Source organism: Polypterus senegalus, chromosome 7 (genome assembly GCF_016835505.1).
Source record: "Polypterus senegalus isolate Bchr_013 chromosome 7, ASM1683550v1, whole genome shotgun sequence".
NCBI classification, from domain to species: domain Eukaryota; kingdom Metazoa; phylum Chordata; class Cladistia; order Polypteriformes; family Polypteridae; genus Polypterus; species Polypterus senegalus.
This window is the reverse complement of record NC_053160.1, coordinates 144,294,565-144,311,340: the sequence shown is the minus strand read 5'-3', so window position 1 is coordinate 144,311,340 and position 16,776 is coordinate 144,294,565. Positions and strand designations below refer to the sequence as shown.

General features: G+C 37.1%; 2 protein-coding genes across 3 annotated transcripts in view; one reads left to right on the top strand and one right to left on the bottom strand.

The window, feature by feature from the left end:
- Window positions 1-10,563, top strand: part of ttc37 (tetratricopeptide repeat domain 37) — a 197,322-nt gene extending 186,759 nt beyond the window's left edge. For both annotated transcript variants that reach the window (XM_039759363.1, XM_039759362.1), the window contains exons 40-41: window positions 8,761-8,884; window positions 9,539-10,563. In XM_039759363.1, the coding sequence (XP_039615297.1) occupies window positions 8,761-8,884; window positions 9,539-9,616 (202 nt within the window). In that variant the 3' untranslated portion in view covers window positions 9,617-10,563. The remainder of the gene's footprint in view (window positions 1-8,760; window positions 8,885-9,538) is intronic.
- Window positions 10,564-10,991: 428 nt separating this feature from the next.
- The window catches only part of fam81b (family with sequence similarity 81 member B), a 45,821-nt gene continuing 40,036 nt past the window's right edge, over window positions 10,992-16,776 (bottom strand). The window contains exons 8-9 of the mRNA XM_039759361.1: window positions 13,582-13,777; window positions 10,992-11,591 (exon numbers count right to left, since the gene is read on the bottom strand). Of these exons, the coding sequence (XP_039615295.1) occupies window positions 11,452-11,591; window positions 13,582-13,777 (336 nt within the window). The 3' untranslated portion in view covers window positions 10,992-11,451. The remainder of the gene's footprint in view (window positions 11,592-13,581; window positions 13,778-16,776) is intronic.

Here is a 16,776-nt window from a genome sequence, read left to right as displayed (position 1 = left end):
GAAGGCAAATGTCCCGTTACATCTGGCGTAAAAGGAACACAGCATTTCAGAAAAGAACATCATACCAACAGTAAAATATGGTGGTGGTAGTGTGATGGTCTGGGGTTGTTTTGCTGCTTCAGGACCTGGAAGGCTTGCTGTGATAGATGGAACCATGAATTCTACTGTCTACCAAAAAATCCTGAAGGAGAATGTCAGGCCATCTGTTCGTCAACTCAAGCTGAAGCGATCTGGGTGCTGCAACAGGACAATGACCCAAAACACACCAGCAAATCCACCTCTGAATGGCTGAAGAAAAACAAAATGAAGACTTTGGAGTGGCCTAGTCAAAGTCCTGACCTGAATCCAACTGAGATGCTATGGCATGACCTTAAAAAGGCGGTTCATGCTAGAAAACCCTCAAATAAAGCTGAATTACAACAATTCTGCAAAGATGAGTGGGCCAAAATTCCTCCAGAGTGCTGTAAAAGACTCATTGCAAGTTATCGCAAACGCTTGATTGCAGTTATTGCTGCTAAGGGTGGCCCAACCAGTTATTAGGTTCGGGGGGCAATTACATTTTCACACAGGGCCATGTAGGTTTGGATTTTTTTTTCTCCCTAAATAATAAAAAACATCATTTAAAAACTGCATTTTGTGTTTACTTGTGTTATATTTGACTAATGGTTAAATGTGTTTGATGATCAGCAACATTTTGTGTGACAAACATGCAAAAGAATAAGAAATCAGGAAGGGGGCAAATAGTTTTTCACACCACTGTACATATATATATATATATATATATATATATATATATATATATATATATACATATATGTGTATATATATATATATATACATATACACATATACTGTATATATATATATACCTATGTACATCATACATACACACACACAAATTATAGATATATTTATATAAATATATATATATATATATATATATATATATATATATATATATATATATATATACACATACATACAAACATACACACAGGTATATATATATGTGTATATACAGTATATGTGTGTGTATAGCTTTGGTCACTGAGTGCAAGGGAAAAATAATAAAATGTAGTCTCTAAGTTATTAAACAGTAAAATATTAACGTTTTTAAGAAGTAAAGCTACATTGAGCACTACTGGAGTGGTTTCGGGTAAACTACATTTTAAAGACAGTGTAACACAACAGGTAAGTAATACTAACAGCAGCTAAAACGTATATGGATCATCTGTCGGTAGTAGATCCCTTTTGAAAGGCGCTACACGATGGCTGTGGTATAGAAATTGCATTTTCTATGTGAACGTCCAAATTTCTGCCTCTTGTAATGTGCCTTACCGGCATTACCAGCAATTAAAGAAAATTAGTTTTGTGTCCTCTGCAGTGTTAAGAGAGAAAGATATTGGTTTGGGATAAAAGGAAAAAAAGGTGTAAAGAAAGGAAAGTTGCCTTTTTCTTTTATATAGTATAGAGATGTCTTCGCTGACGATATGAGCGCCTTTTGGGGACAGTCGCAGTGGGTCTTGTGTAGACTGGTGAGACGTCCTAGCCATTAATCGGCTGTGATGGCGCTGTCGGTCCTGCACTCCTGTGCGTGTCTTCATAATCCGAGCTGACGACCTCATAATCGTATACGTGCAAAAGAAATTGCGAAGCGTCTTAATATTATTTTGCCGTGGTGTAGAAAAGGGATGCCGTGTTTGCACTTGTCTGGGCTATAGCTCAGGGGGAGGATGAAAAAAATTTAAAATGCTCACTTTGACTTAAGGCAGAAGCGCAGTCAGCGTCTCAAAGGCCGGCACAGCTATGCGCGCGCGCCAGCTGCTCGAGTTTTGTAGGGCAGGAGACGCCACTTTATGCAGACACGTTCACGTGATCAAAAGTCTCAGCTCTCTTTGGAGGTCATTCATATATATATATATATATATATATATATATATATATATATATATATATATATATATATATGCTCAAAAGAATTAAAGGAACACTTTTAATCAGAGTATAGCATAAAGTCAATGAAACTTATGGGATATTAATCTGGTCAGTTAAGTAGCAGAGGGGTTGTTAATCAGTTTCAGCTGCTGTGGTGTTAATGAAATTAACAACAGATGCACTAGAGGGGCAACAATGAGATGACCCCCAAAACAGGAATGGTTTAACAGGTGGAGGCCACTGACATTTTCCCTCCTCATCTTTTCTGACTGTTTCTTCACTAGTTTTGCATTTGGCTACAGTCAGTGTCACTACTGGTAGCATGAGGCGATACCTGGACCCTACAGAGGTTGCACAGGTAGTCCAACTTCTCCAGGATGGCACATCAATACGTGTCATTGCCAGAAGGTTTGCTGTGTCTCCCTGCACAGTCTCAAGGGCATGGAGGAGATTCTAGGAGATAAGCAGTTACTCTAGGAGAGCTGGAGAGTGCCATAGAAGGTCCATAACCCATCAGCAGGACCAGTATCTGCTCCTTTGGGCAAGGAGGAACAGGATGAGCACTGCCAGAGCCCTACAAAATGACTTCCAGCAGGCCACTGGTGTGAATGTCTCTGACCAAACAACCAGAAAGACTTCATGAGGGGGACCCAAGGGCCCCATGTCTTCTAATGGGCCCTGAGCTCACTGCCCAGCAGCATGCAGCTCGATAGGCATTCGCCATAGAATACCAGAATTGGCAGATGCACTACTGGTGCCCTGTGCTTTTTACAGAGCAGGTTCACCCTGAGCACGTGACAGAAGTGAAAGGGTCTGGAGAAGCCATGGAGAACATTATGCTGCCTGTAACATCATTCAGCATGAGCAGTTTGGTAGTGGGTTAATGATTGTCTGGGGAGGCATATCCATGGAGGGTCACACAGACCGCTACAGGCTTGACAAAGGCACCTTGGCTGCCATTAGGTATCAGGATGAAATCCTTGGACCCATTGTCAGACCCTATGCTGGTACAGTGGCTCCTGGTGCACGACAATTCCTGGCCTCAAATGGTGAGAGTATGCAGGCAGTTCCTGGAGGATGAAGGAATTGATACCATTGACTGGCCACCACACTTTCCTGACCTAAATCCAATAGAACACTTCTGGGACATTATGTTTTGGTCCATCCAATGCTACCAGGTTGCACCTCAGACTGTCCAGGAGCTCAGTGATGCCCTGGTCCAGATCTGGGAGGAGATCCCCCACAACACCATCTGTCATCTCATTGGAAGCATGCCCGATGTTGTCAGGCATGTATACAAGAACACAGGGGCCATACAAAGTGCTGCATACAATTTTGAGTTGCTGCAATTAAATTTTGGCAAAATGGACTAGCCTGCCACATAATTTTTTCACTCTGATTTTTGGGGCGTCTTTGAATTCAGGGCTCTGTAGGTTGATCATTTTCATTTCCATCAAACAATGTGGCATCCTTTCGTTCCTAACACATTACCCAGTCTATATCAGTATATATATCCAGGAGGATTTCTTTTTCCCATTGAGATCTGATGTGTTTTCAAAGTGTTCCTTTAATTTTTTGAGCAGTATATATATATATATATATATATATAGCAAAATACCACCATGAGAGAAGTAGTGTGTTAAAGAAGTAATGAAAAAGCAAAGGAAACATTTTAATAATAACGTAACATGATTGTCATTGTCATGAGTGTTGCTGTCATATATATATATATATATATATATATATATATATATATATATATATATATATATATATATATATATATATATATATATAAACATATATATATATATACAGTATATATACATATACATCCACATATATATATATATATACAGTATATATACATATACATCCACATATATATACTTACAGTGAGATGCAAAAGTTTGGGCAACCTTGTTAATAGTCATTATTTTCCTGTATAAATCATTGGTTGTTTCGATAAAAAATGTCAGTTAAATATATCATATAGGAGACACACACAGTGATATTTGAGAAGTGAAATGAAGTTTATTGGATTTACAGAAAGTGTGCAATAATTGTTCAAACAAAATCAGGCAGGTGCATAAATTTGGGCACCGTTGTCATTTTATTGATTCCAAAACTTTTAGAACTAATTATTGGAACTCAAATTGGCTTGGTAAGCTCAGTGACCCCTGACCTACATACACAGGTGAATCCTATAATGAGAAAGAGTATTTAAGGGGGTCAATTGTAAGTTTCCCTCCTCCTTTAATTTTCTCTGAAGAGTAGCAACATGGGGGTCACAAAACAACTCTCAAATGACCTGAAGACAAAGATTGTTCACCATCATGGTTTAGGGAAGGATACAGAAAGCTGTCCCAGAGATTTAAGCTGTCTGTTTCCACAGTTAGGAACATATTGAGGAAATGGAAGACCACAGGCTCAGTTCAAGTTAAGGCTCAAGTGGCAGACCAAGAAAGATTTCGGATAGACAGAAGCGACGAATGGTGAGAACAGTCAGAGTCAACCCACAGACCAGCACCAAAGACCTACAACATCATCTTGCAGCAGATGGAGTCACTGTGCATCGTTCAACCATTCTGCGCACTTTACACAAGGAGATGCTGTATGCGAGAGTGATGCAGAGGAAGCCCACAGCACAAACAGAGCTGCTTGAGGTATGCTCAAGCACATTTGGACAAGCCAGCTTCATTTTGGAATAAGGTGCTGTGGACTGATGAAACTAAAATTGAGTTATTTGGGCATAACAAGGGGCATTATGCATGGAGGAAAAAGAACACAGCATTGCAAGAAAACACCTGCTACCTACAGTAAAATATGGTGGTGGTTCCATCATGCTGTGGGGCTGTGTGGCCAGTGCAGGGACTGGGAATCTTGTCAAAGTTGAGGGACGCATGGATTCCACTCAGTATCAGCAGATTCTGGAGACCAATGTCCAGGAATCAGTGACAAAGCTGAAGCTGCGCCGGGGCTGGATCTTTCAACAAGACAATGACCCGAAACACTGCTCAAAATCCACTAAGGCATTCATGCAGAGGAACAAGTACAACGTTCTGGAATGGCCATCTCAGTCCCCAGACCTGAATATAATTGAAAATCTGTGGTGTGAGTTAAAGAGAGCTGTCCATGCTTGGAAGCCATCAAACCTGAATGAACTAGAGATGTTTTGTAAAGAGGAATGGTCCAAAATACCTTCAACCACAATCCAGACTCTCATTGGAACCTACAGGAAGCGTTTAGAGGCTGTAATTTCTGCAAAAGGCGGATCTACTAAATATTGATTTAATTTCTTTTTTGTGGTGCCCAAATGTATGCACCTGCCTGATTTTGTTTGAACAATTATTGCACACTTTCTGTAAATCCAATAAACTTCATTTCACTTCTCAAATATCACTGTGTGTGTCTCCTATGTGATATATTTAACTGACATTTTTTATCATAACAACCAACGATTTATACAGGAAAATAATGACTATTAACAAGGTTGCCCAAACTTTTGCATCCCACTGTATATATATATGTGCACAAAACCATGCTTTTATCAAGGCTTCCGTCGGGTAGTCTTTTGAAATGAAATTTTCCTCCAATCAGTCGTAGCAACGCGCTTTCTTCCGACTGTTACCTTTTTGTAGCTCTGATGTGTACATCAATGTAATCGGTGTACCAGGAAATCATGCATTGCCAGAAGTTCCCCTTTTCTTGGAAAGAAAAGTGTGATTAAATGCGTTATTTTTTAACGCGTTATGGAGCACATGCATCAAAGCTTCTCAGCTGTGCTTGTGCTAAGAAAAGGAAACATTTTAAAAATAACGTAACACGATCGTCAATGTAACCTTTTGTAAGTAGTGCCTGGAGGATTTAGAGTGTGGAGAAACTGTAGAGACAGCGTGTGTATTAACTTGTGGATTTTTCTGTGAGTATTTGATGGCAGCGTCACAACGTTGGTTCCTGAAGACTGCGTTAGCTGCGGAGCTCAGCTCACAGCGAAATGAGGTGAATGAGAGGGGAGATGATGACGTGACTCTCCCACCCACTTCAACTGTCAATCCCCCCACAAAGACAGTCTCTCGAAATTTGCATAAGCACAGCCCATCACCAGTAATTTTAACTTAGTTACAAAGTGATCAAAACTCTCGTTTATATCCTACGTGCTCTCATTAAACTTGTATCCCGCATTAGCTGTGGGCATGACAAACGCCAGTGGCAGCCTGTCTATGAACTTAATTTAAGCTTTAGGTTTACAACGTGCTTTGTTTCCAAAGTAGCTGTACTCATGAATATTGTTATATGTGTGACTCGGTCGCTTCTTATTGTTTCGCTGCCTTCTCAATTGTATAATGCATGTTTTCTTCAGCGCTTTTTGGAGCTCTTCCTTGTTTTGTACGTATTGCGTTGAGTCAGTTCACGTGATTACGTGGGAGGCGTGATGATGTCACACAAAACTCCGCCCCCCACAACCATCGAGCTCAACTCCATTACATTATATGGAGAAAAGTAGGTTCCAGTTATGACCATTATGCGTAGAATTTCGAAATGAAACCTGCTCAACTTTTGTAAGTAAGCTGTAAGGAATGAGCCTGCCAAATTTCAGCCTTCTACCTACACGGGAAGTTGGAGAATTAGTGATGTCAGTCAGTCAGTCAGTGAGGGCTTTGCCTTTTATTAGTATAGATATAGATATACATATATATATATATATGTGTGTGTGTATATATGTATTTATGTATATATACAGTCCCCTCTACTATTTTTGGCACCCCTTGTAAGAATGGTTAGAAAAAAATCACTGTCTACTAAAGAACTGTCATTTTGCACTGAAAAAATGAAAAGCATCTGACTTTTAATTGAAACAAGGTCATTCAAATAAAAAAAGCCCTCATCAAGAAATAAATATTTTTAACAAAAACACACGTGCCACAAATGTTGGCACCCTTGGAAATGTATGTGAAACAATGTAACTGAAGCATGTTTCCCATTTAAATTGGACATTCTTAAGTTGATTGTAGTGTATACGAACTTTCCAGCTGAAATCAATGACTTCCTGATTAACTGGGATACAAATGTGAGGAGATACAGAACCAAATTTCCTTAGCCAACCATCATCTTGGCAAAGAAAAGAATACCCACAATCCATATGAGGGAGAAGTGGGTTACCCTTCATAATTCAGGGAATGGTTATAAAAAATAGCTACTCGCCTGAAACTACCTATTTCTACAGTTAGAGGAATAATAAGGAAGTGGTCATTAACTGGAATAGTGTCAGACGTGCTTGGACCCAAGTTTATTTCACCCACACGTACAGTAAGAAGGATGGTAAGAGAGGCAATAATATCACCAAGGATCACTGTTGGGAAGTTGCAAAAAAAAGTCTCCAAAACCACTATCAGCATCTCCATGCCAACAGATTATTTAGAAGGTATGCCAGAAAGAAGCCTTTTCTGTCATTTATCCACAAACACAAGTGCCTGGAGTTTGTAAAATGTTACTACATCTTTGACTGGAATCGTGTTCTATGGTCTGATGAAACATAAGTTGAACTTTTTGGCAATAAACCCACAGTGGTTTGGTGTAAAAAGAAGGATGGCTATAATGAAAAGAACCTTGTCCCAACTGTGAAATATGGTGGAGGTTCTATGATGTTGTAGGGCTGTTTTTCCTCCAAAGGCCCTGGAAACATTGTTAGGGTACATGACATCATGGATTCCATAAAATATAAGGAGATTTTAAATCAAAACCTGGCTGCAATCCGCCAGGAAACTAAAACTGGGTCGTCATTGGATCATCCAGCAGGATAATGATCTGAAACACATGTCCAAATCAGCCCTACAACAGTTAACTAACCACAAAATCAAAGTTCTGCCATGGCCATCTCAGTCCCCTAACCTGAAGCCTATTTAAAACCTTTGAAATGTGCTGAAGATGAGAGTACACAGGAGAGGGCCTAAGACCCTGGATGATCTGGAGATATTATGTAAAGAAGAATGGTCTCAGATGCCATGCTCTGTATTCTCCAACCTTATAAAAGGTTCAAAGAGAAGACTCTGTGCTGTTACATTGGCGAAGGGAGGTTATACAAAGTTATTAAATGCAGGGGTGGCAACAATTTTGACATGTATTTTTGTTAATATTTCTTGATGAGGTCTTTGTTTTTCTTTGAATGAACTTGTTTCAATTAAAAGTCAAATGTTTCTCATTTTTTAGTGGAATATGACGGTTCTTCACCACGCCAATTTTTTTCTAACCCTTCTAATTTGTACAACAGGTGCCAATAATAGTGGAGGGCACTTTATGTGTATTTGTATGTATATATATATATATATATATATATATATATATATATATATATAATATTTATTTATTTTTTATTTTTTTAAATCTTTTCATGGGACAACACTGCAGATATGACACTTTGATACAATGTAAAGTAGTCAGTGTACAGCTTGTATAACAGTGTAAATTTGCTGACCCCTCAAGATAACTCAACACACAGCCATTAATGTCTAAACCGCTCTCAACAAAGGTGAGTACACCCGTAAGTGAAAAATGTTCAAATTGTGCCCAAAAGTGTCAATATTTTTGTGAACACGTACTGCTAGTAGCAATATATTTATGAACACTTACTGCTAACAGCATTTGTGGAATTGTTTTTTTTTTTACTAATCAGTAAAGTGCTTGCTAAATATTTAAGGCTTTAGGAATCTTGTCATCTGAATGATTTGAAGAATAACTTAATATATGTGCTGTATATAATATTAAATACTTATTTTTATTTTTATGTTCAGTGAGAAATGCTTCTGACAAAGCTTCTGTTTTTAGGGAAACACGGCGACTTTTGGAAAGAGTGGTGTATCAGCCTGGGTGCCCCGATTCCATTGTTTCAGTTGCACGCTGGTATCTTCTTAGACATCTGCATGCTAAAAATGATGAGCAGCTCATTGATGTAAGAACCCCTTTGATTTCAAATGTAATTTTTATACTTGTGTCTCAATCATTTTTTTATGTTTTTGTTGTATATTGTACCTACATTTTTTAAGATCTTTAACTTGGCTGCCATATTGTGGGTGTGTTTAATAGCAAAATTATAATCACATTATGCAAAAAATATTTCCATTTGTCTATTTAAGCACCAAACCCGAATAAAGAATAAATATGTGACATCTTCTAGTGCAGTGGTTTTAATTGAAATTGCCAGTGCTCAGCTGACACTTGTTTATTAATTCAGTGAAGATCAAGCAATACACAATGCTACTAATTAGTTTACAAAATATAATGAATGCATACACTTGCCCTAAACAAAAATATGCTTGTTTGTATAGTATTCTTAGAGCAAATCTAGGTTAGAAATGTTTATGTACTTTGATAATAGTGCCAGCATTAAATAAAGCAAAAAGGAATTATTTGATTTTGACTGTTAGATTTGATAAAATATCTATGATAAATCATTTTTCATGTACAGTTAAAACATACAGTTAATTTAGTGTACAAGTAGAATTAAAGTCTTTTATTTAAGTTTGTGAAATAATATTTTGTTGCAAGCCCATTTTAAATGACCTCATTTTAGTAATAAAATAACTTTATTTCTACCCCATTTTAGACATTACTGGACCATGCAAGAGACCACAGTGACAGCCGATTGGATGCTTTCTATAAAAAACTTTGCTCTTCATCTTAGTCAGACTCCTTTGTATTGAGGAAATGAAATCACTCTTTCTTTAACTTAAATGTCATTGCTATATAGATTATCATATAGAAGATCTTCACAATTGCAATATGTGAGAAATGTGGTTGGGTGTTGTCCTATTACAACTGATTTACTCTCATAGCTGAAGAAGAGGATATTGACAAAAATTCTGACCTCATAATCTTCAAGTTTTAAAAAGAAGTTGAATTGTATCAGTACTGTAATAGAATATAATAATCTGAATACAGTATAGTGCAAGTCAAGGGAATGTTAATCTGTAACTTCCATTTTAAGAACTGTGTATACAATAATAATAATGATTTGCACTTTTCAGAGCTTTCTTTGCACAGCAATTAAGCTTTTTCATATTTACAAAGCACTTTTCAATCCAGAAACTGCCTACCTAAAATTGTACTGCTAATTGCATGTTCTGAAACCATTAATAGCAAGAATTATGTGTCAGATATAGAGCAAACAACTTATGTATCTGTATGCAAATTAAATATTGTCACACACATACAAGTGCAGAGAGTTTTAATAATGTCAAGGTGTGCAAATGTATTGAATATGACATGAAATCTATTTTGGACCTGGAAAAGATAAATATTGAAAATAGACAGATGCATTTTTTAGTAAGATATCTACCTGTGTACAATAAAAATGTTTTTTGTCTTGTGTATGTCTGTGTATATAGACTGGCTTTAATACCTCTGTAGAAAATTTAATGCAGTCTTTATGAAAAACAAGTTGTGTATACAAATTCTTTATTTTGGCACCTGAGATGTAAGAATACAAGAGATAATTACAGAAATGTTAAATTACAGGACTTATAATCACAAAGTTTTTATTATTATTTTATTATTTAAAACAGTGCATTTATTCCACACGTAACATTGCTGGGAGAATGTGATCATAAAACAGATTATTGATAAAGTGCATTTGAAGAGTGATTGTTTTAATTTCTTTGTATGTAAGAGATTGTTGTACAACATCACATATGTGTGTGGCCAAAGCAGAAATAGTGCATTTAAAACTGATTTAAAGATTAATCAGTAATCTTTTTTTACTTTATGTACAGGTAAAAGAATGGCAAAAAAACTGCTATACTCAGTGCATTAATACATTTTAATGAAAATTGTAATGTCCAAGAACAGAAGATTATTTATTTATTGCTGTGTTGTAAAGATTTTGAAAATTATATATAAATATTGTGGCACACATCAGACATCAAATTGTCAAGAGATTGAAGATACCAACTGTATTTCATTAAGAAAATTTCCTTGCCAATCTTGCCTTAGTTATGTACTGTATGTTTTCATATATGCCTTTAAATCTTGCATTGACAGAAAACAAATAGCAAATGTCATTTTTCTAGTTCTAGTTTCTAATTTGATATGTATCGTTTAACACTGTCACATTGTTTCAGTAGAGGAATTGATTGCACTGCTGCCATTCCTATACAAAGGCTTAGTAGAGTGCCTAATGAGCTATGTTTGAAAGTAGGGGGGGGATAAAACTTAGAAATGTAGCGAAAGTTCTTAACATTGACTAGAATAAAACACAGATATTTACATTGTATTATACATGCAAGATTGAAAAATGTTCTTTCATCCTAAGCCTTGCAACAAAATTACCAAATCTGAACAACTTTTTTGACTGGGGAATACAATATATTTTCCATCAAAACAGGAAGGTTTTGTAATCAAGATAAAAGAGTAAGCTATTTTTGATTATTGTAATTATTAATAATCACAGCTTCTGGCAACTTAACACTTAACAATGTTTTATTCAGATATCATATCTGAAATGTTAAAATTGCTTTTTGCCTAATCATTAGACAGTTTTAGGTCAGTGATCTTCCTTCTGATCTTCTTGATGTCTTTTTGAACTTTCTCCTTTTCCAGCTTGGCTGTGGTCACGTTTATTTGATGTAAAGAATCTATGGCATCATGGATTGATTGGAAACCTATAATCAAGTCAGAGAAATTAAGTTATTTTACTGCTTTTGTGAGATTTGCTGAAAATATGTTGACATAGCTATTTATTTAAATGAGATCACCCCTATAAAATTAGATTATAGGATTATACTTTATTCAATGTTTCCATATAACAAGTTAATAGATGAACTTTGTTTTTCACTAAATCACTTTAAAAAGAACATTTATAACTTGTTAACTTCTTTAATAGACTGACAACTATTTTTGATTTGTTTCATTAATAATTACTTTAGAAATCTGATTATGCAATTGAAAGCTGAAATTTAGGACACAAAAACTAGTCATTTAAAGCTGATATATTAAGGAGCAATTTTATTATATCCTAGTGTAAATGCATATTACGAAAAATCGTTATTAAGTTATGATTGCTCTGTCAGTATGTGGTATCTCCCCACACGTATCAATAGCTTTCTGAAATTTAGATAGGTGTAATGCTGATATATATTAATCATCATATCTCATAATTTGTTGCAATAAAAACATCAGGTGCATAGAATTTAATTTAGCAAGGATCATACACATCAACTGGTGGGACAGCGTGCATAAAGGTAATATTCTTTCTTATTAAACCACCAATAAGACTGTATAAAAAATAAATTCATAAAAATAGTGTCTTGCAAAAGCTTCAAAATTGAATATGCTGAGGTAATGTAAGACTGATTATGTTTAAAACAAGTCTGTCACTCCTGGTCTTGGTAAATATAAGCCATTCATTTGATGGAAAGAATGTGGACAGAGGAAAAGTGGAGTGTAACGAGATCTTTAAGGCACATGAACCCCGAGAAGGAGGAAGGCATCCTGTAATTTTGGAAAGGTGAGAATCACTGCCTCTGGTTTCCTGTTGTACTCATGTCAACAGAAATAATGTGATACCTTACAGTGATGTGGAAGGTTTTAAAACACTTTCAATAACAGACATGTAGAAAAGAGTTGCAGAGCAATATGAGTCAAGTCAAGTTGGGGAACATGCACTGGTACAGTGCGTTGTCGCACCCACTACACAATGAAACAACTTGTGATCCCGGTTTGCAACCCCCCAGGCAGACTCACGCTCCAGTCCCACCCTCAGGAAATGACCCTCTATCTGCCACAGCCACGTGTTATGTGGGCGACCCCTTGGCCTGGTCCAGCCACTCAGGTCCCCAACAATGAGGCTCTTACGAGCCAGATCACCCTCGGGGAAATGCGCCACATGGCCGTAGTGCCGTAACTGACAATCTCTCACAAAGGAAGTAATGTGCCTCATTCAGGACTCTATGAGCAACAACTCATTCGACATAAGGTCAAACCAATGGTATCCAAAGATTGTCCGGAGAGAGACCGTACCAAAGCAGTCCAGTCTTCATCTCAGGTCACTGGATAGCGCCATGGTGGCTTTAGGGACCACGGGAACAGAGCATAGAAGCTCAACCCTATAGGGGCCTGTGGTCACTGCCAGGGGATGCCTGAGGAGCATGTGGCGGGTGTGGTGGAAGTGCTGAGGGGAAGAAGACCAGGGACAACCGGAGTGCTTCTGGGTGCACAGCCGGTACTTCCTCCACACTGGGGAATGCCAGAGGAAGATTATCGGGATGCATCTGGAGCAAGTCCGGGTGGGGAAAAAAGGGGCCGCCTCTTCCCATACAATGGCTGGAGTCGGGTGGAAGAGGACAGAGCTCGGAGGAGAGGAGTGGAGGTGGGCCAGGTGAGAGAAAAGAGGCATCGTGTAAGGGCCTGGACTTGTGGGTGATTGGTGTTGTGGCACTGGGTTGTGTGTGTCACTTGTGTAAATAGCAGTTGCAAATAAACGTGTGTTGGGTCTGTTAACGATGTCTGCCTGTCTGTGTTCGGGCCACTTACCACACTTTCCATGTGTTGTGAAAAGTGATGAATAAAGGAAAATCTGAGGACATTCAATGTGTAGGGCTGGATTTTTAAACATTTACTCATGTTACCTTGCCCATTTGGTGTGGTTCTTACCAGACTTGTATTCAAGCCTCATGAATTCAAGTTCCTCCCACAGTTTCTTTTCCAGGCTGTTAATTCGTGCATTCAGTTTATCCTCAACATGTTTCACTCTGTTTGCTTTAATTTCCAGGTCCTGCTTCTCCTGTGCCTGGCTCAGCTTAGCAGTTAGTATATGTATGTGGTCCTGCATCCTCTTTTCTGTGTTTTCCTTGAAAGGTAGAAAAAAAAAAGTTCAATTTTTTGATATTTGTACCATATTTTTAAATTATCTGTAGACTCCAATACAAGCTATCAAACAAAAAAAATAGAATTCTATCTTACTTACTGTATAATAACTTTGATATTGAATAAAAGTACAAAATGCTAAACTGAAAACTGCTGAACTAAAGATGGAGCTTTAGAAGCAAGTGTTCTTAGATGTGAGCATGCAGATTTTTTTTAATATAAGGTGAATCTCTTTAATGTTAGAGCATGGGCTCACAACAGAAAAAGCACCCCTCACATCTGCATATTAAAATGCCAAGAGGTGTAAATTCAACTCCGAGTTTGCTTATTTAAATTCAGTCAGAGTTCAAGGTACTGTGGTTCTTGAAAACCTTAAAAAAAAAAACATGCAAAAAGTGTTAGAATTTGAATTTAAGTTGCATTAACGTTATTTGTTCAGTTGTTAAAATACAAATTCACTGCTAACTCTTGACACCAGTGCTCCTTCTACTGATGCCTATGAAAATTACAATACATATAACCAGCTTCTAACTGCCACAGCTTGTACCAAGTACTCTTCTGTATTGCATTTTGAGTTGCACAGAGTTCTCTGGTTGTATTTTTGTTGTTGGATGAAACTCGACCGCAGGTGTTGTGATACTGAAGAGGTGGTTGTGACAAAACAACTGAGATTTTGACTTAAGGACATCTGAAGAAAAACTGCTTTTGTATTAATTATTTTTTATAAAAAGTGGAAGATTGTACTAATCCTTTCCAATCCACCAGCATTCAAAATTGTTTAAAGGGTCTGAACACTTTTCTCAGGCTCAAGCTCAAATCCATTTACATCTTTCTAAACTCCAGAGTTGATTTGCTTCCTTTAATGAGCAAGTTCAGAAAAAGATGGATGAACTAGACTAGATAAGCTTTTCTAGATGAGCTATTTTGGCTTGTGAACACTTTCCACAAGAGTTACCCATAGTCATGTTCATGGGGTCTATTATAATAAAAAAAATCTTGGGTCGAGACGTGATCTTCTCAGAAGACACTTTAACGCCCCGCGAGACAAGTCAGTGAGACAAAAGGACAGCTGCTGTACAGGCTTTTAAATGACCATTGCGCAGCACCACAAGCAGAACACACAGCTCGGGAGCAGCAGCAGCAAGCCAGCAGTTGATCCAACCACATCTCCTTAGCATGCGTTCAGCCCCCTGCCTTCAGAACGCGAGTGGCAGGGTGCGAAATGTCTGGCGCTTTGTGCTCCTCGGGGAGGAAGGGGGAGGGCAAGCGAAGCAAGCAGGGGGCAAAGCCCCCTAGTCTTTACTAAATTTTCAACAAGGAAATATGGTTTAAATTGTAGCATTAAACATTTCAAATTTATACAGTTGTTCATATTGTTAATTTAGTAGATTTTCTTGAAAAATAGGCGTATGCAAAATCCACTTTCAGCTCTTAATATACTTTTGTATGTAAATACTGGAATTCAAAGAAAAACTACTAGTTTTGCACACAAGTATTATTTGTGTTAATCAATTAAAATTATTGCAGTTTTTAGGAATATCGCGGCCACAGTATACCTTACAGCCAGCGATCATGGATTTGAGCCCATTTGTTACTGCAAACACTAAGAGGCTCTCTCATCAGTCAGCTGTAGCATCACTGTTTTTGCATCTTCTCCAAATCCCTGCTGGCTTGATGGTCATAGTTTTTATAGGAACACTAAATGAGAAAGTTGTCATAGTAAAATGTATTAATTTACCAAATTATTTTTTTTAAATTACCAAATCTTGAATTTCCACTTCATATTTTTCCAGTATATTTTGTGAAATGACTTGTGCAAATTAAGGCTGATTTAAACAAGTATATAAAGCAATGACAATATGGCCTTTAATCCTCTCTGAACATTGAAAAAATGCTAAAGTGTTTCTTTATATTCAGATTCTTCATTGAAAACCTAGAGATCTACTGCTCGTTACTTAGCTCAGCCAGTCCACTGAGTAGGCTCTGCATACCATTTCCCAAATTACCAGGATTTGGCAAATACTTAGTATTTCTTTTGTTTATAAATAAGGGATACAGACAAAGAATAAATTCCTAAAGTATCACATGAAAAAATGAATGTACATCTTGATGACTCAATCAGTTTTTATTATTTTATAAAATAATTCAATAGAATATTTTATTGAACTGCTCACTGATTGTTTTTGTTTTTTTAAGCACTAAGATTTTTTTAACAAACATGGCATATTCGTTCTGAAATACAAAAAGCTCACAAAAAATTACTATGGAATAAAATACAAGCAATAAAGGATTGTTTTCACCAATACTTTCATCATAACTGGCAAAACAGGTATCTGACAAATACAATAAAACAAGTCTCATGACTTAACAGAATTTCTACATTTTCCGTTAGATGCTAAATGACAGGAAGACAAAAACATAGAATATCTGGAGGAAAATGATTCTAGACGGGCAAAACATCTTTCTTTCTGTATTTATTACAAATACAATTATTATTATTGTTATTTCTGTATTTATTACAAATTTAAATTTGTGCAAATCATTTATCTCATTGCAACTTATTAACATTTCCCTAACATGTAAAATAAGCTTTAATTTTTTTATGCCATTTTCTCACCTACATTTTTTTTTATTATTAAGACATGAGGCTGGTGCACCTTGTAGGCTTTAGTGCAAGTGAGGGGGGGAGATATGTGTCCTAGGATGGATTACAAATGAATACGGCGATGCATCAGTGTAATCACGGCCACAACTGATGCATTCCAACAGGGCACAAAAGTTTGTGGTTTAGGTCGCAGAGATGGGCAGCATTTTGTGTCATCACGAGACACACAGCATCAAGGAGTGGGCAGTCACATGACAGCCATGGGACAAATGCACTGATGGTGTCTCCCTATTACATTAGTAAAGTTGCTTGGTAATGTACAGCAAGGCTTCATGTCAAACCACTGCATTTTCACATGCATGTTGACCGTTCGGTAA